The following is a 22686-nucleotide window of genomic DNA, read 5'->3' as shown; positions in this document are numbered from 1 at the left end:
GAGCGGCCGGAGTGGCTCCGCGCTTGCGCGGGAACCCAGCGCCACAAGGTGTGTGTCCTCGCCTCGCCGCGCGGGTGCGCGCGTGGGGGGATGCAGGTCCGTTCCGTTGGCGGCCTGTGGGCTCGCCCCTCCCCTAACGATTTCTCTCTCTTCCACACACACGCTCGTAAACAGAGGGCACGTGGAAATTCTCAGCCAAAGCGCCTTGCCCGGGCGGGTGCTCAACGTGGTGATTTATAAACAGCTCAGCCACTCCCCAAAGGCCTCCGCTCCTCGTTAGTCATGATGAATTCTCTGGCCCGTTCCACTTTGCTGTCTAGATTAAGATGCTCGGAGGCCCCAAAGTGCTCCCCTTGAGCGTTGATTTGGCTTCCCTCACAAACCCACGACCACCGGCAGCGCCAGCGCTAGGGCTACAACGCGCGAGGCCGAGGGTGAGAGGTGGGGACGCAATTCATTTTCCCTGTGGTTTTTTGTTTGTTTGTTTGTTTGCCTTCCCGGCAGCAACTTCTGATTCGTTTTGCAGTATCCGTCCGGTACACTCGGGCCTGCGCGGTGGTTCCGCTGCTCCAGCACGGGTCCGCGCCCGGGTCTCTGCTACCCGGCTAGCAGGCTCCGAAACCCGCGGCAGGCACCTGCTCCCGGCGGCTACGGCACTGACGGCGCGACGCGCTCGCGCTGGGAAGAGCTGTGCAGCCAGGGCAGGGTCCCGCAGTCTCGCTCTGGAGTTCACGGCTGAAGGCTAAGCACGGAGCTTCGCCAGTGAGCGCCTGGGAGCTGAGTTAGACCAACCCACCAGCTGGCGTCCGCCGAAGTTTAGGATCAGGAAGGTTCCCCTAGTACTGCCCATTTTTCTTCACACGCTCTTCCTCCCTTTCGAAGCAGCTAACGGAAAAGTTGCATCCAAAAGCTCCAGGAGCACGAGGAAGCGCTCACGCAGTCCCCGCGGTTCCGCTTCCTGGAGCCGCCCTTGGTGCCTCCCCCGCACCCGGAGGCCGAACACCCCTTGCCAGGCGCTCCTGTAGCCTGGTACAGGGCAAAGGTCTACCGGCTCAGGGTCCTGGTTTCCTAAACCAAAAACTGTGCGCGCGCCCCAGTGTTTGAATGTGTCAGAGACTTTCAGAGTTTTGTTTTCAGTCCAGACCGCTGCGCTGTCAGAGCAGGCAACTCCGCTCCTGGACAGGAGTCTCTTACAAGCCGAGGCACGGGCTGAGCCTGCCTCTCGTGGGGTCCTCATCCCGAGGGGCTGGAAGACAATTAGGCCTGGAACCTAAAAGGAAGACATCCTACGCTAGCGGCGGGGTGGAGGGGAAGAAGAGGACCTTTATTGGGGCAAAAGTGTCCGCACACCCTGGAGCAAGAAGCTCATGGGCACTGAAATTCTAACTGTGGGGGAAAGGAGACTTCAACAGGGGGTCTAGTCTGACTTCTGGCTCTAGATATGAGACGTTGGCGTGTGTGTGTGTGTGTGTGTGTGTGTGTGTGTGTGTGTGTGTCCCAAGGTGAATAAAAATCGGACTCCCCATGGCTTGTTGGGACTCAGCCTTTCTCTTCTTGCTTCTTCACCCCCCTCTCCCGCCCTATTGGGAGGAGTAGGTGGACTGACATCCCCCTCCCCTCCGCCACCCAAGTCTTGCAAGTGTCTTTGGTCGATAGATGGCTGGGGCGCCCCCCTCCTCCACCGGGACCGCCCGGCGCGTCTGCTTGGGAGACAGATGGGGGGCGGGCCCATCCTAGGGGCGGAGGAGGCCGGGGGTGGGGGAGAAGGGGAGGTGAGAACTCTGAGATTCTGAATTGGGTGGAGAGGGGGGACCGGAGGAGGGCTAAGAGGACTCCGCGCCCGGGGGGGGAGGAGGAGGGGACAGCTCTGCGCCAATCAGTGGCGCCGGCCTGGGAGGTTGCTAGCGGTATCCACGTAAATCAAAGGGCGCGGAGCCAATGGGAGGGGGCGGAGGGGGCGGGGCCCAGGCGCGTGCCGCTGCGAGCTGGCGCTGCCAAGAGAGCGGGAGAGAGCTGGAGAGAGCAGGGAGAGGGGGGGAGCGCGGAGCTAGTCAGAGAGTGAGAGAGAGCAAGGAGGGAGAGGAGGAGAAAGAGAGCGAGGGCGGGCGGGAGGCGGCGGCGGCGGCGGCGGCGGCAGCAGTAATAGCAGGAGCAGCAACAGAAGGCGTCGGAGCGGGCGTCGGAGCTGCCCGCTGGGGAGAGAGGAGAGAGACAGAGAGCGAGCGAGGAGAGGAGCCCGAGGCGAAAAAGTAACTGTCAAATGCGCGGCTCCTTTAACCAGAGCGCTCAGTCCGGCTCCGAGAGTCATGGCGACCGCAGCGTCTAACCACTACAGCCTGCTCACCTCCAGCGCCTCCATCGTGCACGCCGAGCCGCCGGGCGGCATGCAGCAGGGCGCGGGGGGCTACCGCGAGGCGCAGAGCCTGGTGCAGGGCGACTACGGCGCGCTGCAGAGCAACGGGCACCCGCTCAGCCACGCTCACCAGTGGATCACCGCGCTGTCCCACGGCGGCGGCGGCGGGGGCGGTGGCGGCGGCGGCGGGGGCGGGGGTGGCGGCGGGGGCGGCGGCGACGGCTCCCCGTGGTCCACCAGCCCCTTGGGCCAGCCGGACATCAAGCCCTCGGTGGTGGTACAGCAGGGCGGCCGCGGCGACGAGCTGCACGGGCCGGGCGCCCTGCAGCAGCAGCAACAGCAGCAGCAGCAGCAGCAGCAGCAGCAGCAACAGCAGCAGCAGCAGCAGCGGCCGCCGCATCTGGTGCACCACGCTGCCAACCACCACCCGGGGCCCGGGGCATGGCGGAGCGCGGCGGCTGCGGCGCACCTCCCGCCCTCCATGGGAGCGTCCAACGGCGGCTTGCTCTACTCGCAGCCCAGCTTCACGGTGAACGGTATGCTGGGCGCCGGCGGGCAGCCGGCCGGGCTGCACCACCACGGCCTGCGGGACGCGCACGACGAGCCGCACCACGCTGATCACCACCCGCACCCGCACTCGCACCCGCACCAGCAGCCGCCGCCCCCGCCGCCCCCGCAGGGCCCGCCCGGCCACCCCGGCGCGCACCACGACCCGCACTCGGATGAGGACACGCCGACCTCGGACGACCTGGAGCAGTTTGCCAAGCAGTTCAAGCAGCGGCGGATCAAACTGGGATTTACCCAAGCGGACGTGGGGCTGGCGCTGGGCACCCTGTACGGCAACGTGTTCTCGCAGACCACCATCTGCAGGTTTGAGGCCCTGCAGCTGAGCTTCAAGAACATGTGCAAGCTGAAGCCTTTGTTGAACAAGTGGTTGGAGGAGGCGGACTCGTCCTCGGGCAGCCCCACGAGCATAGACAAGATCGCAGCGCAGGGGCGCAAGAGGAAAAAGCGGACCTCCATCGAGGTGAGCGTCAAGGGGGCTCTGGAGAGCCATTTCCTCAAATGCCCCAAGCCCTCGGCCCAGGAGATCACCTCCCTCGCGGACAGCTTACAGCTGGAGAAGGAGGTGGTGAGAGTTTGGTTTTGTAACAGGAGACAGAAAGAGAAAAGGATGACCCCTCCCGGAGGGACTCTGCCGGGCGCCGAGGATGTGTACGGGGGGAGTAGGGACACGCCACCACACCACGGGGTACAGACACCCGTCCAGTGAACTCGAGCGGGGGGGGAGGGGCAGAGCGCGAGGCTCCCCCTCCCCTTCGGTCCGCGACCCTTTCCCGGCCCCCTTGTTCCCTCTCTAACTTCTGATTGTTCTTTTCTTTTTAATTATTATTTCCCCGTCCCTTAAAAAGAAAAAAAAATAAGGAAAACAACTAAGGCACTGGACTATCCTTTAAACGGTAGCAGGTGTAATGATGTTTTGACCTTTACAGGCTAGCACCCAGGCAATGGAGTGGAGTGTCTCATAGAGAGAGTGAGAAGAGAATGTGTGTGTGTGTGTGTGCGTGTGAGAGAGAGAGAGAGAGAGATGGCAAGCACTGAGTTAAATACCTGGCAAAACTAAATAAATTACCAAAAAGACAAAAAAATCTACCAAACCGTGAGAAACACAAAACACAGCTCCTGATGCTTGGAGTTGGCACATGCTGCTGTGTTTATTTAATGTGGATCCCCATCAGGAAAGAGGGAAAAATACACACGTTCTTTGATGTAGGCAAAACTTAACCACATAAATTTGCACTGCAAGAAAATTGAAGTTTACATGAACAAATTCACAAACATGTTTTTCTTTCTCCCAGCGTTAATTTTGAAGTTGCCGGGTTTGGTTTGGTTTGGTTTGGTTTGGTTTGGTTTGGTTTGGTTTGGTTTGGTTTGGTTTGGTTTTTATTCCTTGGAGAGAGTTGAAGCCAGCTTTTGGCCACTCTCCATCTCTAATGTTCTTGTGTTGCCCCTCTAGTTATTCTTACTGTTTGTGAACTTTGATTACCTTCAGATTCCCCCCTCCTTACATTGGTATAACGTTTATTTGCTCCTTTTACCAAAGCAAACCGATTGACTTCATACAAAATAAATAATTCTCTGCTTTCAGGAAATGTGCATGGTCTACCCGCTTTATCCAAGGCAAGAATTCTGTTTGGAATACAAAAATGAAAGTGAAGCATTGGTTTCTGTTACCAGCCACAAAGTAAACTTCATTTTCAGGCAGTGTTTCTGGGGGAGGTTGAGGAGGGAAGAAAAAGAAAAATCGATAGTGAGTGACTGATTGCTTCATTTTATCAGGCGGGCCCATTGTGAAAGAGCTCAGAGGAAATGTGGAGGTTAAATATATTTCCAGAGTTGTCCAACAGAAGGAAAGTGGCACTTCGAAGAGAACTAGGGAAATATGTATCTTCAGACACCCCTGTACAGTTCTCTGCCTTCGGTTTTAATAACTTAATTATGAGGAATTATTTGTGCTGACAGCAGCAGTTAAACTTTGTTCCTCTAATAGCTTTTGTTTTTTAACATAAAGAAAATAATCTGGGAACTTAATGGTGTATGCATAGACTGTGATTCTTAGCACACAAATACCCATATGCATACAGAGAATATCTCCACTCTAGGCTGACTTTGTCTTCACTAGCTCATTTGTTTATCAAATCATATATAAGGTCCCACACCCTCTTCTTCTGTAATTTATTACAGAAAATACCAGTTTGACTTGGACAGTTTTCCCCCCTCTTTTACTAAAGAAGCCAAATGAAGTAGAAAAAAATGTTATTTTCAATCCTTCCTTTTCTCCCTTTGTTAACAGTTTTAAGTGCGTTTTTTGACCTTATCTTGATGGAAAACGGTTAACTCTCATAACAAAAGACTCTACCGGGAAGTGAAGGTGGAAAACAAAACTTGTAACTTTATTGAAAATAAATACCATTAAACTGTGATCAGTTAAAATATTAAATAATAATCAGCACAAAAGGGCGCTAAAAGGGAAAACACTTTTTATTCATCTTAAAAGTTTGGGGCTTTTTTTTTCTGGTTAGTTATTAGACAAATTTTTATTTTAAGAAATTAAATTCTCACTACCAGAAAATTATTGTTCCGCATCAGATTAGCATTGCAATCAGTAGTTAATGTTTTAGGAACTATGCTTTATATTGTCTTTTCAAACACCTGTGATTGTTTCATTTTCAATGTTTTTGCAAGATAAATGATGGCTTATAATGGGCATATTTATTTGCCTGTATTTCATTTCCCCCAATGACTGTCACAAGGAGATGGGCACGGAGCTGCTTCGGGGTGCATCATGCCGCCTGTTCCTAAGGTGTGGGAACTGGCCTTTAGTGAAGCAATCCGGAGCAGGGCATAGAGCCAATGGTAAAGCGAGGAAATGAATTTTCACATTCTTATTACCAAGTGGATAAGGTCAGAAGCTGGAGTTCAGGGGACGTGTCTATAGCTCCTCTAACTCTCATAGGTTTACTAAGATGAAAGTTACCACTGAACCTTACCACTATGTATATATGTTTAATATCTGTCTTTTGAAATGCAGAAATAGTTTAAATGTTTCTTTGTCTATTTTCTTTTTTTTTAATGCTACCCAGGGAAATATTTTCATATCATTTTTAAGTGGCCTGCCTCAATGTATATTTATTTCTTTTAAAGCAAAAAGGTTCTGGAAACTGTTTTTCTGTAGCTTTAAATGAGTAGGTGAGCAAAATCTATATGGGATGTAATTTTTTTTGTTCAGTCTCTTTAAAAATACTTTGTTTTGGTACATTTGGTTGTGCTTGTGGGGAAAATAAAAACGCAGAGATCCTTATATATTTATGTTAAAGTAATATTTTATTATCTACATAAAACAGAAATGCACAATACCTTCATAGTTTGTTCTAATTATTGAAATATCTTTATTTTATTTTAAAAATAGTGCCAAGTTTTAAGGGGGGAAAACCCTAGACCTTATACTGACTGAGTTGAGTTGTGTGTAAAACACTTCCCTTCCTTTATACTTCATAAAGTTTTGGAATAAATTTTATACATATACTGCCAGGTTTCATGTTTATAACTTTCAGGAGCTTTTTTTTTTAAAGAGAGAATACTCTTCTGATTCACTTTTCTTTGCAAAAACTATCAGTCCCAAACCTTGCAGTCACTAAGCCTGTAGTATTCCATTGAAATGGTCATTGGGTTTGAACTTCAGTTTGTTTGCCATTTCATGGTCTGACAAAGAGGTGTTTGTCCCCTGAAATATCTGCAGTGCCCCTGCATCATCTTTCCAGGTTAGCTTTACCTTATCTGATTGTGCTTTTTTGGAGAGCATCCATGGAACTAGGTGGACTTTGATCTTTACCCACATGTCCTCACATAATTTGGGACCTACAGAAGAGCAAGGCTTAGTAAAGAGGATTATTCTTTTTCATAATTAACAAATATCTTTCAACAAAGAATGATTCTGACAATATGCACTATGTGTGTTTACAAAGTGATTAGAGGTAGGTCCTCTATATTGTTCCTGTTAGGCTTACAGAAAAAGATGGAATTTGCAATGGTTTATACAATAGTGTCTATTTCTCATCAGACAAGCAAACAGGATCTGAAACAAGAAATGAAAAAAAGGAAAATAACATAGGGGAAAGACTCAAGACCGGGATGCTAATAACAAATTGTTTCAGATAGTCATAGATGGAACATCACAAGGTTTAAGGTTAGTGAGAAATCCAAGCAGTGTTGCATTAGTTTACAAGTTTGCTGATCTATTTAAAGTCCTCCTTGGAACAGTGGTTTAAGTATATATGCCCATTCTGAAAGGTAGTTTCTGGGCTTATTACATCTGATCATCTTTTCTAACTCCTAGTCAATATTACCCAGGTCCCAAACAGATTCAGCCAAATGATCTTATCAATAGTCTGAACAAGAAGTGACAGAAAGAAGAAGTGTTTTGTGACTGCAGTCATGCTGATGGGTAAAATGTTTAAGCTGGTTATAGATTTGAGTTCTGCGTCAATATCCCCCTCCGTTGTAAGCAGAAAACAAGCAGCATCTGCCCTCTGCAGGGCATTTGAGTGGACCTTGAGAAGGCTTTTTTTGTTCTTAGTCACAGGGGCTACTGTCTGGAAACCATCACGTGTTAAACGGACACGCCACGGTTTTGACCCATGCTTGCGGTTCAGACTCTAGAGCTACTTGGGCAGTTTTGATGCCCGTTTGGGGAGTGTATGGCATGCTAAGGTGAAAAACTCCATGGCTGCCACTGGGAGAAATTTGTGGGTCAGTCATCCCTAAAATGTTGACTAGCCACAACGACAAACCCTTTCGTTTCCCTAAAGACAATAATGCAGAGCACGGCCATCCTGAAAGAGCTCCTGTGTTTCCTCAAGATAGGTCACTTTTAAATTTTATGGGGTAAGATGGGGAAGAAATGATCGTGTGGGAGAGTTATGCGAAGGTCAGATGGAGGGAGTGACCATAAATAATATTATGCTTGGCACTTCTAAACATTCTCAGTTCCCATGAAGTTACCTCCCTTATATTTCAGATTCAACAACAAAAGCACTCTTCTCCTTCCTCTCCCGCTCCTGCCAGTGGGAACCACACACTGGTTGGCAAAATTTTCTGGTGAAATGGCTTTAATAAAGGTATTCATCTTTCTATCTTCTTATGTCTTCAAAAGCAACTAATAAAGAGATGCAACAGCAACAATGGGGAAAAAATGGCATGTGAGCACATTGGTACCTGCCCTTGTGTGTCTATATGCTGCATTCATTTGCCTTTCATTTGCCTTACTGTGGAAGCGGCTTGGATAGTGCTGGGTTGCAGGGTGAGAGAAATGATCTTTTTATCACTGGTCTCTGTGATTTGTCTTTGTTGATTTTTCAATCAGTTTATAGAACTCTGTTCTAGATTCTATTGAATTCCTAGACAAGTTAAAGAATGAGGTAAAGAACTGAGCTTGTACAGAAAAAGGAAGAAGGATGGTGAAGTGAGGGTCAAAGGTAAAAGTGTTTCTTCGGGTCTGCTTGTATATTTCAGTGAGGCAAAAGGGACAGTGTTTATTTAAAATGAAAGAAAAAGATGCATCTTTGAAGTACTATGAATGAATCTTGACAATATGACTAAATGGGATGTACAGCTAAATTTATACAAATGTTTTCCCTGTTCAGGAAAGTTTACTTTTTCAGTGATGCATAGTCTCTTAACAGGGGGCAGATGGTGTTAGGAGAGAACCAGGGCTCCTGGTACATATTGCCCCTACTTGATTCAGGATGGGAAATAATGCAAAAGTGGCAGGGGCTTGCCACTCAGCTAGCAAATCATGGAATTAACTTGCTCACCTTTGTAGAACTTGGGCCAGAGTTATTTCAATGACCCTTATGTAGATGTGGGTACAGAAGGGCCAGAAAACGGCTTTTTAGTTTTCTTTAAGGCTTTGCTTGGTTGTGGAGATAAAGAAAAATCAGAATATTTTCACATTGTTCTTGTGTTTGGTGGGAAGCTAGGAAATTTGTTTCCTCCTTTTTTTTTTTTAAGAAAAAAAGTTAATTAACTTTATCATGTAGTACTTTCCCTTTACCATACCAACAACTCTGCTTGGCTTAGCTATTAGAGGTTTTAGACACAATATCATATCCCATCAAAACAACCCTGGCCTCTCTTATTGTTCCTAGAATTCTGGTTGTTGATAACATTAAGATGTATTTCTTTTTTTTTTAATGTCTGAAATGTTATTTAATACACCAGTAAAAGTGCATCTATATCTTAAAGTTCATTTCTTCCACGTCTTTCTGAGTTTTTATAGCTCTTTGTCTGGGATTTGGAGGCGGGGGGTCGGGGGGACTTCCTTACGCGGATCGCAGATGAAGAGCCTGGGCTCTGGAGTGGTCTGTGGCTGGCGGCAAACAGCTCTCTGCTCTCAGAATGGGGAGCTGTCATCTAGAAAAAAGAAGAAAATAAATGCCCCACAAAGACTCACTTGTCACTGATTTTAGAAAGACAGGGGAGCACTTGGACCCCATCTGAGCAATATGGAGGGGATTTTGATTGTTATAAATTGTATACGATTAACTCTCGGTGTGCAGAACGGCGGCGATAGGAAACCTCGCTGTGGAGTAAATTTGAATCTGCATCCATTTTGATTTGGAGCATATATTTTTCCTCCCACCACTGTTTCCTCTGGGTTTGTTGTTTAAAAAGAAGGAAAGAAGAAAGCCACACACAGCTAAATATGGCCAAAGTTTGGCAGCAGAGTGGGAAAAAGAAAAAGTTTCTTGCGGGTTTGTAACACAAATTAGCCATTGTAAATCACTGGGCTTTACGGTTCGGGCAAAAAATCCTTGTGGAAAGTGTTGGGAGTTCTTTCCCTCCTCCTGTTAAGAAATCTCATCCCGTCCGAGGATTTTTATGTTCCACAGCACAGGATTCTGGAGAGAATGATTTGACATGAACAACTTTGGGTCGTTTGTTTGCTGCCCTAACAATATTCCTTCCAAGTTGTGACAGCGCCTGGGCCAGGCAGGCTAGTGTGCTGCGCGCGGGCGTCGGCCCGGCACCCGGCGCACGGGAGACGCCCCAGCCCCGCTGCGCGCCCCCCACCTCGGGGAGCCCGGCCGCCGAGAGGAAGGCCCAGGCTGCTCGGCCAGCGGGCACGTTTGGGGGGGACCGAAGAGAGAAGAGCCCGGCTTTTCCCTGACTCCAGCCCCGGCCTTCGCTCCGGGACGCTGAACTGCCCCTGAGTGTTGGCCAGAGATGGAGATTCTCTGCGGCTCCCACTGCACGGACGCCCCGACCCCTAGGGGGAGGGTGGACAGCCCGGACCTTCTGGGCCGTTCCAGCACTCTCCCTTTCCAGGCAGACCCTGGGAGGCGGAGGGGGGTCGGCGATTGGTGGGTTCGCCCACCCCAGGCTGAGGGTAGAGCTGGTGGTCAGAAGAAGGAGGGCAGATGCCCTGGGTGCGGCCACCGCCCCCGGGGAAGTTGTTCCTAGTCGCGGTGTGTTGGCGGGGCCTCTCTGGGGGCGCGCGTGGCCGGGGCAGAGATGCGATGGGGCACAGAGGCAACTAAGTGTCGAGGGTCCAGGGGCGAGTGACTCTCCTAGCTTTCTGCCTGCGCGGCTTTTCCGCTTGACTCTGCAAAGTTGGGCCCAGGACATGGCTTTGTGCTTGAGAGAGGCAATCGTGGGAGAAGGACCCCCAAGAGAAGAGGGCAGAGGAGGCGACTGCAGGAAAACTGGGGAGGAAAAAAGCTGCCTGTAAAGTAGATAATTTGGCCTTGTCCTGTTTGTCTATTTTGGGGGGAGAGGGGGTGGGGAGATGGGGAGGGTCAAGGAATGGAGCAAGGGAGCCGAGAGCTGGTAAGCGAAGTTCTGAAGCGTGTTCCCTTCAGCCCACACCCATCAAACCTGTGGCTGCTCCCGACCTCAGCTGCCTGCCTCCAGTGGAGCGGAACCGAGTCTCCCAGCGCTGAAACTGGGAGGAAAACGAACCTCTAAACCCTCGGACACCGATCTCTCCCTGCTGGACCTAAAGTCGCTCTTACGTCTACACAGGAGGAAAGTCAGTTCCCCAGCGAAGGGAACCTGGGAGCCCCTCTGGGCACCCCGTCGTCCCAAGTCAGAGCTGAGGGCAGCGAGCGGGGAGGGGCCGCGCCGCACCACCCGAGGCCTGGGGTTCTCCTCTGGGGTGTGGGTACCCGAAGCCCAGGCGGATGGCCCCCTTGGTCCCCCAAGGCCCCTGGGAAGGATCGCTTGGTGGGAGGAAATCACTCCTTTCTTAAAACCCTTGTCGACGGGCGCTGGGAGTTCTAGCAAGGCCTTCGGCCTCTGGAGGAGGGGAGGCCCAGCGGGGCACTGGGGCTCTTAGGGCCTGGGGTGCGCGGCGGGGCCACTGAGGTGGGAAGCTGGCCGAGGAGTGGTGGGAAGGCGGCCAGGGCAGAAGCAGGGATTCCGGCGGGGCGCAGGCCTGGGCTGGCGCCCGGCCCGGCCTCCGCCCCGCGCGCCGGGCCTCCTGCTCTCTCCCGCCGCGCCCGCCCGCGGCCACTCACCGGGCCCGGGAGCCAGCCCGGGCGGGGACGCACGCAAACAAGGATGCTTCTATTTACTCGCCTCTGCCTGTGGATTTCTAAGACATTCAGCAGGCACAATCATTAAACTAATTTGTATTTGATTGTTTGGGCGGACGGAGGGTAGTTTTATTGCGCTAAGCATTCAAGAAGGCACGCATCGCTGATTACCAGTATACATTAAATAAAGTTGTTTGTACACATTGTCTTACCACATATAGGCAGAGGCTTATTATTCTAATTACTCTAATTAGTGCATTGAAATGTTTTCTACTTGATTTGAGGAGACAGTGATTAGTTCTATTACTTCTTTTAACTCGTATTTTATGGAAAACTGTTGGTGCATGTTCAAATTACTTTATTTGCCCCTGAAATATAACGCTGACCCAAACGCAGTGAACTGCACGGCCCTTGCGGGGCCCCAACTTTGATGTGGGCCTCGGCTTGGAAAAGGCGTCTGTTATTTATTATTGCCCTCCCACCCGCGCGGCCGAGTCTCCCAGAGCTGGGCCCGCCGCCCCCGCCCCATCCTGCGTCCCAGATGCGCGCCCCGCACCGGCCGAGTCCGAGCAGACGCGGGTCCGAAACCTGCTCGGACGCCGCCTCCCTGGCCCGCTGCCCCGCTAGTTCCCCGGTTGCGATTACTTTTAAGAGACGCCCTTAAGCATATTTCCCGTGAATCTGTTTCTTGAGCTTTAATGTTACTATTAATTGATAAGATCAGCTCATCAAACATACTATTTCGGTAGGGAATTGTAATTAAAACCTTAATCCTGTTTGAGACTTTTTTCCCTTTAAATTCCTTTTTCCTTATGGAAGGGGTGCAAAGTTCACTATAAAAAGTATTATAACAGGGAGATTAATTCGTTATCTAAATAACAATCTTTGCTATTGATCCAACGTACTTTCGCCACCTTTTGTTGGTCGGGGAGGCCCTTTAAAACGGAGAATATGACAAAGCAGAAGATTTGGAGCGAGCCCCACAAACTGCGATCCACTTGGCAAAGCCAGGGGGTCTGCGGCCCTCCCCGCTTAACCACAATCCGAGGAAGCTCCCGAGGTGGGTCTTTGGGCGGCTTCGGCGATGCCACGGGGAAGCGCCGGGTCAGAGCCGCAGGCCTGGGAGCGGGGCCTCCTCGGTGATCCTCTCCCCTGGCAGAAGGAGATCTGCTCAGTTTCTAGGTAAATATTCCACCGGTTCTGCTTTTACTGTTAATATTTAAACTCGGATTATCCCATCTCTAAATGCGCGTTCCTAACCTTTGCCGGTGGCGGGGATGTAATAAACCCTGGCGGGGCCGGGGCGTTCAGTCTAGCCCGGTCTCTGCCGCCGCCTCCCGCCTCCCGCCCCCCGCCCCCCGCCCCGCCGGCCCCCCACCGCCCCCCCGGCCCCCGCCCCCCGCCGCCCTCAGCGAAAGCCGCGCGGGAATGAAATCAGCGCCTCCCGGCAGCTGACGGCTGAGCATCGTGGGCGCTCGCAGGTTGGGGGAGGTCGCCCTTCATCCCGGCCGAGGAGTCCTCCCGGGCTGCAGATGGACTGGGGCAACCCCGCGGCGTCCCGGAGGAGAAAGCGCTCGGCTTCCCGGATGCGGCAGCCCCCAAATGGCGGGTGGGAGGCGGGGAGGTTGGGCGGGGTAGCTGGTGTGATGGTGGGGATCGGAGCCTCTCCAAATCTCTCTCCCCTCCTCGCTCGCCCTCTTTAAAAGAGGTCGTGGCCCCAGTTTGAGAAGAAACCCAAGAATTTCTGAAGCGAAGAGGAGCGTCTGTGCTCCTTGGTCAGCTCAGTGGTCCGAGAGTTTCTTCTTTTCTAAGAGCTTCCCCCCACTCACACCCTCCTTCTTTCCTTCTAACAAAGTCCTCTTCCCGCACTCACAGACTTGTTATGTAACAGTCTCCCAGGCGGGTTTAACTGGAGAATAAAGGACACCCCAGCCCCACCCCCTCTTTCCTTTTCCTTCCCTCCTTCCTCCCCCCTCTCTTCCCCCGGTGCATCTGTTCTCCAGGACTTCTGTCCTCGCACCCAAGACGGCCGCAGGCCTTAGCCGAGTAGAACTTTGGCGCCCCACAGTGGCATCGGCTCAGAATTACTCTGGGTTTTACAGCCTCCTAATCTGTTCAAATGTTTTGTTGAAGATCCAATTCTCCTTCCCTATCCTCCTCCTCTGCCTCCTAACTCTGCGTTCTCTCCCTCAACTCCTAACCAAACGCTTGTGAAGGTGACTCTATGCATCTTACTCATACAAAGGTTTCTAAACATCCAGTTCTAGAAACTAAGTAGTTTCTAAACCATTCGGTTCCTAAGTAGGAGTTTGAAAAACTGCGTCTGCAAAGACCATACATGCAACACCAGAAAAGTTCCCAAACAAAGTTAAGAGGAAAGCGCGCTCCCCCAGTCCTTGGTTCCTGCATGTTTGGACTGTGGTGGGCAAGTCTTCAGTCTCTCAGAGAAGCCCCAGCTTTTCAGGGCCATCAAGACCAGAATACCAGGCTAGAAGCAATGGTTAATATCAGGAAAAAGGGTGTCCAGTAAACGCTATTTTAACTCAACCTAGGTTTCACCTGTGATTTTTTCCTATCTAAGTAGGTTTGTTCAGTTTTAGGGTTCAAAAGAGAGTTTCCATCTGTAACTTGAATAGAGACCCATCCATGAAAGAACTTTCCAAAATAGGGAAAACATCTCCCCCGCTCCCTCAACACCTACCAGGGGTGTCAATTCAGCATGCAGAGCTGAGCTTTGCTTTCTTCAGAGCCCAGTGAATTAGTCCCTCTTTCACTCTATAGGCCATGTTCACCATGGATGGCGATTTTCCCCTCTGCCTCTGCCAAGTAACATGACAAGGAGGGAGAAGAGGAGAACAAGGGTCTGGAGGTAGATGGACTTGGAAATGGGCCTGCAGTCAGAACACCTGCATTTGTGCACCAGCTCGGCACTTCTCTGTGAGCAACCTGAGGGAGTCAGTTGATCTCCGAATCTCAGTTTCTTGCTGTGCAGAATGTGGTTAATACCACTTCTTTCTTTTCCAACAGGATTTAAGTAAGGCTCAAGTGAAATAATGTCCAGGAATGCATATAAAGTGTGAGTCTAATGGAAAGGGCTCTTGTTGCCAACGCCAGTGGAGGCCTCTGCTGTGACTGTCCAGCAAGAAAGGTTTTTAACTTAAAAATAATGATGCAGTCTTATGTCTACCAGAGTGGGGAAAGAGAAATGCAGGGACGGCCATCTCAATTGCATTATCCAGGAAAGGCATCACCAATTCTGAGTAGCTTTAAAACCGGGCTGCCGCTGCATGAGATTTTTTGTATTTAGGATGTTCAGGCCCTGGCTTGTAGTTAAAACCGTCGTGAGGGCCTCCAGCTCCACATCCCAGGACTCCTGCAAACCACTCCACGTCTTTGACATCTTACAACCTCTTGACGTTTATTGCATCCTTCTCCGGGAGTCATTTATAGCAGCCCGCCTTAGTCAGGAAGGGAATACTGGGATCATACACTTAAAAACCAATCACACACACACGTAAAGTAGCAGCAGCCCCAAGAGCACTAACCACCAGCAGTTCATCGTGAATAGATACAGGCCCCCCACCTGTGGAAAGCTCCAGCGCTCCAGGGCCACATCCAGTCACTGGGCTTGCAAATAAAGACGGTTTGGATCCAACAGGCGCTCTGCGACACTCTGGAGTCGCCCGGAGAGGCGCTGTGGCGGAAGTCGGTCCCCCACTCCGGGGTACCCTCCGCCGCTCAGGGGCCCCGTCCCACTCAGAGAGTCCTTCCACCGCCCTAAGGAGTGGCCCGGCCAGTACCTCCTCTCGCTGGCCCCGGGAGGCCCCCCTTGGGGCGCGCAGCCGGGAGGGGCCGCGCCGGAGCTGGGGTCCCACGTGCGGGTCGGGCGCGGGCGAGGCGGAGTCTGCGCTCGAGTCCCGCGGGAGCCCCAAAGGCGCGGGCAGGCCCGGGGCGCCCGATGTGCAGGCGGAGCGAGGCTCGCCCCGGGCCGGTCAGAGCTGCACTCCCTCTTCCTGTTAGTAACGTGGGGCGGCCGGGGCTGGGCCAGGGCCAAGTTTTACAAACACTTTGTCTCCCCAGGAGTTCAAGTGGGGAGGCGAGAGGCGATTGGTCAGGGGCCGGAGCCGCCACGCCGAGCGGAGCATCGGGGGCCCCAGCATCCCGCATCCCCGGGACCCGGAGAAGCCGCCCCGCGCAGACGAGGAGGTGGCCCGGCCGGGAAATGACCTGAGGTCCCGCGATCCGCTCCCCGGCGGCCCCAGCCGTGATCCAACAGCTCTCGCCTAGATGGTTTCCTTCTGAACGCCTGGAGGCCCCTGAGGCTTCCCTGGTCCCGCCGCGCCACGATGGGGGCAGAGGGGCTGCGGAGGCTGCCGAAGGCCCCGAGGGCAGCGCGCCTCGTGGGCGGGGAAGGGAAGCGAGAGGGCAGCCGGACGGCCTCTGGGCGGGAGCCAAGGACTGCACACTAGATGCACTGTCACCTGTTTACAGGAAAAGCCAAAACACTAGCCCCCGGACCGCAGGACTTCTACCAAGTGCGTGGAGTCCTGAACCGAGGTGTGTGGGCACTGCTTCCCGCAACAAGGCGTTGCTAATGCCTGGACGTGAACCCACACGCGTTTCCCAAAGGACACACCCAAGTTCCATCGATTAGGATCCTTAGTTGGAATAATCAAATTTGGAAGGGAAAGGTAATTTAGCACTCTTTTTGTTAAAAAGAGAGAGAGTGCTTTGGCAGAAAAAAGAAAGTGGAGTGGGCCCTCTAGGTAGGAGGCGACTGGCCCAAGGTGAGGCGGGGAAGCGGGAAAAGGCAGAGGGTGAGCTGGTTTGGTCCCTGGGCCAGAGCACTGGAGCCGGCACGCGGCTCGAGAAGGCTGCTAAGGAGCTTCCTATGGAGTTAATTAGTAGAGGGTCTTGAAGAAGTTTTAATTAGATTCGAAAGGCAATTAAGAGCCATTGTAGAGGAGTGATCCGATGAATATCAGGCTTCCGGAAGGAAGAGAGTCGGCGCAGTGCATTGGGTAGGTCTGGGAGGACAGAAAGCAAGAAGGTTAGCTGGGGACCTGCGGGAGGGCCCTGACTCCACAGTGGTCAGAGAAGTCTGAAAGAGACAGCAGCTGATGGAAAGGAGGGAGAGAATGGTGAGGCCATGATTACACCTGGGTGGAATCGGTTGGCCCAGGATAGAGAAATGGGAAGCAAGGAGAATTGCAGAAACTGTGTTCAGTTTCAGATGTGCTACTTGCACTAGTTTCTCCCTCCTTCTCTCTCTCTCTCTCTCTCACACACACACACACACACACACACACACACACACACAGAGTCTCATGAAGCCATCAGGATAGCAGCTTTCTCAGCAACATTTGTCTGTCTATTGAACCTACCTCTAAGGCAGACCCTACTAAAATCAACTTAATTTCAATTCAAGAAATTTTTATTAAGCACCTACCTACCATATGCGAGGCTCTTTCCTAAATGGTGTTTCTGTTAACTGAGCTGGAGAGAATAGGAAGGAACAGAAAATGAACATAAATTAGAGGCCACACATTTTTCATACGTAGTAGGTGGGATCCACGGGCTGCGAAACCTTTACAGAAGGCCCACAGCCAGGCTTCCTGTAACTTCCCAGAAGGAGGCCTGCTTGAGCCATATCACTTCTTTTTTTCATATATCTTCTACCATATATTTTCATCCAAATCTTTATTTGCTTCCAAGGGAGTTAAAGAAAGGAGTCTATTTTAAGGAAATTTAGACATCCGTTAAATTTCCTTCCTTAACATGTTAAGTCATCTAAAACTAGGAGGGGTTAGATTTGGGGATATTTGTTTACATTTAATACTACTTCCCAATTAAAGTGCAGAAACCCCTTTCTAAGATTTCCTAGCCTTCAAAAGATAGGAATGGTATAGTGGATTACTTTTTGTTAGGAGGAAAGGCAGGCAATTTGAATAGAGGCCAGTGGAATACAAGTATGTCAATATTCTCTTGAATATAGTATAAAGGAACTGAGACTGCCTGACTTAAACGACAGAGCACAAACCGCCTTCCACATCATATATTTTCCTCTTTTGTGTGCCACTGATAGTCAACCTACAGTGGTTCTTTTTTTTTTTTTTTTTTTTGGCCCCAACCAGATATTGAACCTGGGGTCACGACCACTGGACCACCAGGGAATTCCCTGGTGATTCTATTTGCTATTTCCCATTTAAAACCAAGCTAAGCAGAGGACCTTGATTTTTTTTTTCTTAGAAGCATCCTAAGTAGTATTCAGAAAAGAACTTTTCACCTGAAAAAGTTTGTTAGAAATTAATATTTGGGGGCTCTTGGGAGAAAAATGAGCAACTATGTTCTGCAATATTTGTCAGAATAAGATGTAGTCCTAATATGTTAAGAGAAAGTTTTCTGGAGTACTTTCACAAGCACTTTTTTTAGATGTAGACATACTACTCCAAGCCCACCCCACCCCCTGCAATATTTTACAAATATGCCATATAAAAAAACCTCTCAGGTGCAGATAAGTGGACGGGACAGGCTTTTGGCTCCGAGTTGGAAGATGTATGTGTACAGTGGAGCCTCTCTGCTTGTTATTACCATAATTAATTTGGAAAGAAAAGAAAAGGGTATTGTGAAATGATAGTGCATGGGGGCTGCATTATCAGAATAATCTGTATAGTGAGGCAACATTTTAGAAACCAATTTAAAAAATATTTCTGAGAGAGTTTCAGGTAGCATAGATTTGAATGCTATCTTAATCAGCTGATAACTCTAATGGATACCATTCTCTTTATAATCTTGCAGTATTTCATACAGAAAGATCGAAAGAAAAATATAACAAATACCTGCACACCTACCACACCGTTTAAGAAATAAAACATTGCCAATATGTTATTCACCCCTCAGTTATGGCTCCATGATGGCCTTCTCCTCTCTTCCCCAACAGAGGTGACTGCTATCCTGAATACAGTTTTGCCATCCATGAATTTTAAAATATTTTTCTACATATTTTTTACACATGCATTTCTATTTTTTTATGTGTAAAAACTTTATAGAAATGACATAAAACTTTTGAGTAAACCACACTTCATAGAAACAATATTAAATATCTCAAATGCAAAAGGCATCTTGGGTACACTGCTATACTTTTCAGACTTACATAATGCAACCTATTGGTTCAAAGGCCTGTATGGCTCTTCCAAACCAGTTATGTTTTCAAAAATTGAAGCTCTGCAGAGCAGAGCAAAAGGCAGAATTAGTAATTACAATGCGTTTTTGCCTTTTTCAATAAGAGCAAAATCTCTATATTTTATAAATTATCAGCTTGGTTGTGTATATAAGCCAAAGAAAATAGACTGGAATGTATGTGTACTTATAAATAACTGTATGTCCTAATACTTGGCCCTTCAGAAATACGTACTTTCAAATAGAAAGCATTATTTTTCATTTGGAGTACTTTTATAAGTATTACATGGTTCAGGAAGGATTCTACTATATGCATCACGACAATTTGGAAATTAAAAGTGTACTAGTTTCTTTCTCCATTATAAATAAAAACAAGAGGGAGGTAGATTGTTTCCAAAGCTCGTCACACTGTAACCCCCATCCGACACCCTTTCTGCAATGAGATTTTGCCACTCCTCCCATCAGGCGGTAGAGTTATTCCCCCACCACCATTCCTGCCTAAGCTGGGTTGGTCCTTGCTGTTACCAAGAAAACGCGGCCATAGACATGACTCTACATGGCTTACAAGGTAAGTTTCAAAAGACCTTGTCACTTCTATTTTTGCACGCTTGGAACCTCTGAGGGGAGAGGAGAGATGAGGTGCCTCAGCCAACAACCTGACTGAGCCCAAGCCCAGCCAGTCAGCTAGCCAAATGCAGCCACAGGGGCGCTCACACAAGATCAGAACTGCCCAGACCATCCACAGAATCAAGAGGAACAATAAATCATCATTGTTTTAAGCCAGACATTGTGAAGTGGTTACAACGCAGGAATAAATAACTGAAACAAGGTAATATGAGAATGGGCTTGTGCTATAGCTCAGGCACATTTGCGCGGTAAGGTGAAGTCGTAGGAAAACGTCCACAGAGGGAAGTCTTACCAGTTCTGCATCATAGTAAAAACAAATATTTTTTAAGTTCTTGGGGTGCCATTCCTGCCCAACTCACAATCCTCCAAGGTATGTCTAATATGAACAGAGACTTTACACTAGATGAAATTTTTCACACAACCAGTCCAAGTGACTCCCTAAGCATGTGGGGAGCCCTGAACTCCTCTGATATCAGTATTATTTATATTTGCCATGAGGAGTTTATAATCCAAGTACACAAACACATACCAATTTCCAGAAAAACAGAAACAGATAGGTATTATGTGTCAGCTGACTCAGTTAGAATCCTTAGTTGGAGGAGAATCCAAAGCTAGGAAGAGTAGGGTAAGAAAATGATTTAGCAGTGTTTAATAAAGTGAGAAGATGGGATCTGGCAGGAAGAAGTGGGATGGTACTCTAAAGAGGGAATGAATGGAAAAGACAGAGAACTTGCTGTTTATAGGAAATGGTTGGGAGGAGGAGTTGCTTATTTCTTCAAAATAGTAGGATCTGACTATTAGGATACTCCCATTTGCAGCTAACTGAAATTCAATCAAACAGGCTTTTAAGCCCTCAAAATCAAAACAAAACCCCAAAGTAAACAAAAATGGGAGTTTATTGGATCAGACAACATAACCCTTCTGAAATGACTCAATCCCGGGAGACAAAAAGCGTCAGCAGGACTGAGTCTGGCTCACTTCCTCTCCTGGCAGCTGAATGCATTCTGGTGCCTGGAGCTGCTGGCTTGAAGTTGTAAGTTTGTACTCTGTACCATGAGGAGCCCTAGCTCAAAGAGTTCCACCTGAGGCCCGAACTAGTCTTATTGCCCATCTTTTTAAACAGTAAGTGTGTGTGTGTGTGTGTGTGCGTGTGTGCGTGTGCGTGTGTGTACAGGTGTGTGTAAGGAGGGTTGCAATGCTCTGGTCAGTCCTGAGTTCACATGCCAACTTCTAAAACCAAGGAATCAGCTGCATCCAAACCATATGTCCTGAGAGTCTGAGAGTTGAGTGTTCCTAAAGAAAATCAGGGTGGTGGTTCAGGAAGGGGTAATATGTGGTTTGAATAAACAAAATAAATGGAATAAAATAAAGTGTCTACTATAGTCAATGTACTTTTAATACAGTAATACTTGTATTTTAATCATCTGTTGGCTATGACTTAAAGTAAGGATACTTGGAGAGCTCTTTTTCTCTTCTATCTTGACTTAGCAACTTAAAGAAATAGGTTATATCAATATTTGAGTTACAAAAGAGAAGGTTATTTGTCTCTTACCCTACTGTTTCCTTATTTCTTACTGTAGAGGTAATAGACCTTTCTAGGAAACTACCCTTAGAAGATTAAAAGATTTCATCTAAAAAATGTACTTATTTGAAATTCTACAACATTCTTGACGAAAAAATATTATCTGCATAATTACATTAAATGGCTTCTGGAATACATTACCACTAATGATGCTAATAGAGTTAGTCCAGATGCAAACTATAAAAACATCCATTATCTTTTGTCCTTGAAGGAACTTCAAAAATTGCTTTTTTCCTGGTAGGAAGCCTACAAATGTTATACTCTAATTTCTTGTATGTTGTTTTGTAAACTGTTCTACAGAGCCTGATAACTCACAGAAGTTTCTGAAATGATTCTGAAAATATATCCCATAATTTTGTACTTTTTTCTGTGGCTCAATTTCATATGTAATTGATTTTATGTCTGTAGTCACCAACATATTTAAATATGATTTTTTTTTTTTTTTAACCAAAGGGAAGCGGGGAGGGGGGAAGACCGCCTTCTTCCTCATTCTTTTTTTTTTTTTTTTTTTAAGTTTTTTTTTTGATGTGGACCATTTTAAAATTTATTTTTGGCTGTGTTGGGTCTTCATTTCTGTGTGAGGGCTTTCTCTAGTTGTGGCAAGCGGGGGCCACTCTTCATCACGGTGCGCGGGCCTCTCACTATCGCGGCCTCTCTTGTTGTGGAGCACAGGCTCCAGACGCGCAGGCTCAGTAGTTGTGGCTCACGGGCCCAGCTGCTTCGCGGCATGTGGGATTTTCCCAGACCAGGGCTCGAACCCGCGTCCCCTGCATTGGCAGGCAGATTCTCAACCACTGCGCCACCAGGGAAGCCCTAAATATGATTTTTATTTTCCTTCCTAGCTTGTATTCAGCCTACAGATATTAGCACTATATACAACAGAAACAATTTCTACTATTTTGTAAGAAATAAATTGTTACCATTATTGGTAATACGCAAAGTTGAAAATGGGTTTCATTGTGCATCAGTGTTATGTTAACTTATAGAATTTACAAAAAAATGTCTGTAGTGATAAAGTAACTTGAATATTCTGGGTCTCAAGTTCATAAAAAAGCAAATGTCCTACAAAAATGAGGTTTATTAAAAAATAAAGTAGATGTTTGTAAGGTAGGCAAGAGCATGGCGATAGAAAAGTATATGTAATGTAAACTTCTGCTAGCCTTGAGTGATTGTATGATGTCATTATTACATACACAATACTTTGAATCTAGTTAATAAAATGTTTTTATTTTCTTGTATATAATATGTAGGTCATAAGCTTTCTTGGATTAGGCCGTGTTCTCCAGAGAAAGGATATATATGTATGTATGTATATACATACATAAAGGAATTGGCTTATGGGATTATGGAGGCTGGGAAGTCCAAAATCTGTAGGGGTGGACTGACAGGCTGGAGACCCAGGAGGACCAGTTTTCCAGTTGAAGCCCAAAGGTAGTCTGCAGTAGGAAGAGGAAGAGCCAGTGTTGCAAATGAAGTCTGAAGGCAGTGTGCTGGAGAAATTCTCTCTCGCTTGGGAGAGGCCAAGCTTTTTGTTCGATTCAGACATTCAACTGATTGGGTAAGGCCCACCTACCTTAGGGAGGGCATTATGCTTTACTCGAAGTCCATCAATTTAAATGTTAATCTCACCCAAACACAAAGGATACACCCGGAATAATGTTTGACCCAAAATCTGGGCACTCCATAGTGCCAAGTTGACATGTACAATTAACCATTCCAAATGTACTCCTTGTCAACTTGGCATCCATACATATCTCCTGAGACCATACTTATCTCCAAATAAAGACAATAAGAAGGTCACAATTCCACCTAACATGATACAATTATTCTGCATACAACCAAAAATGCAC

General features: G+C 48.4%; 1 protein-coding gene across 1 annotated transcript; it reads left to right on the top strand.

Annotated features, from left to right (window-relative positions):
- The first annotated feature begins 2136 nt into the window (after positions 1–2136).
- Positions 2137–4272, top strand: POU3F2 (POU class 3 homeobox 2). The gene has a single exon (XM_082475723.1). The coding sequence runs from the start codon at positions 2307–2309 to the stop codon at positions 3624–3626; it is 1320 nt and encodes a 439-aa protein (XP_082331849.1). The 5' UTR covers positions 2137–2306; the 3' UTR covers positions 3627–4272.
- Positions 4273–22686: the final 18414 nt, after the last annotated feature.

The sequence above is a fragment of the Balaenoptera physalus genome, assembly GCF_965194825.1.
Source record: "Balaenoptera physalus genome assembly, chromosome: 9".
NCBI lineage: Eukaryota > Metazoa > Chordata > Mammalia > Artiodactyla > Balaenopteridae > Balaenoptera > Balaenoptera physalus.
This window is presented reverse-complemented; position numbering and strand designations above follow the sequence as displayed.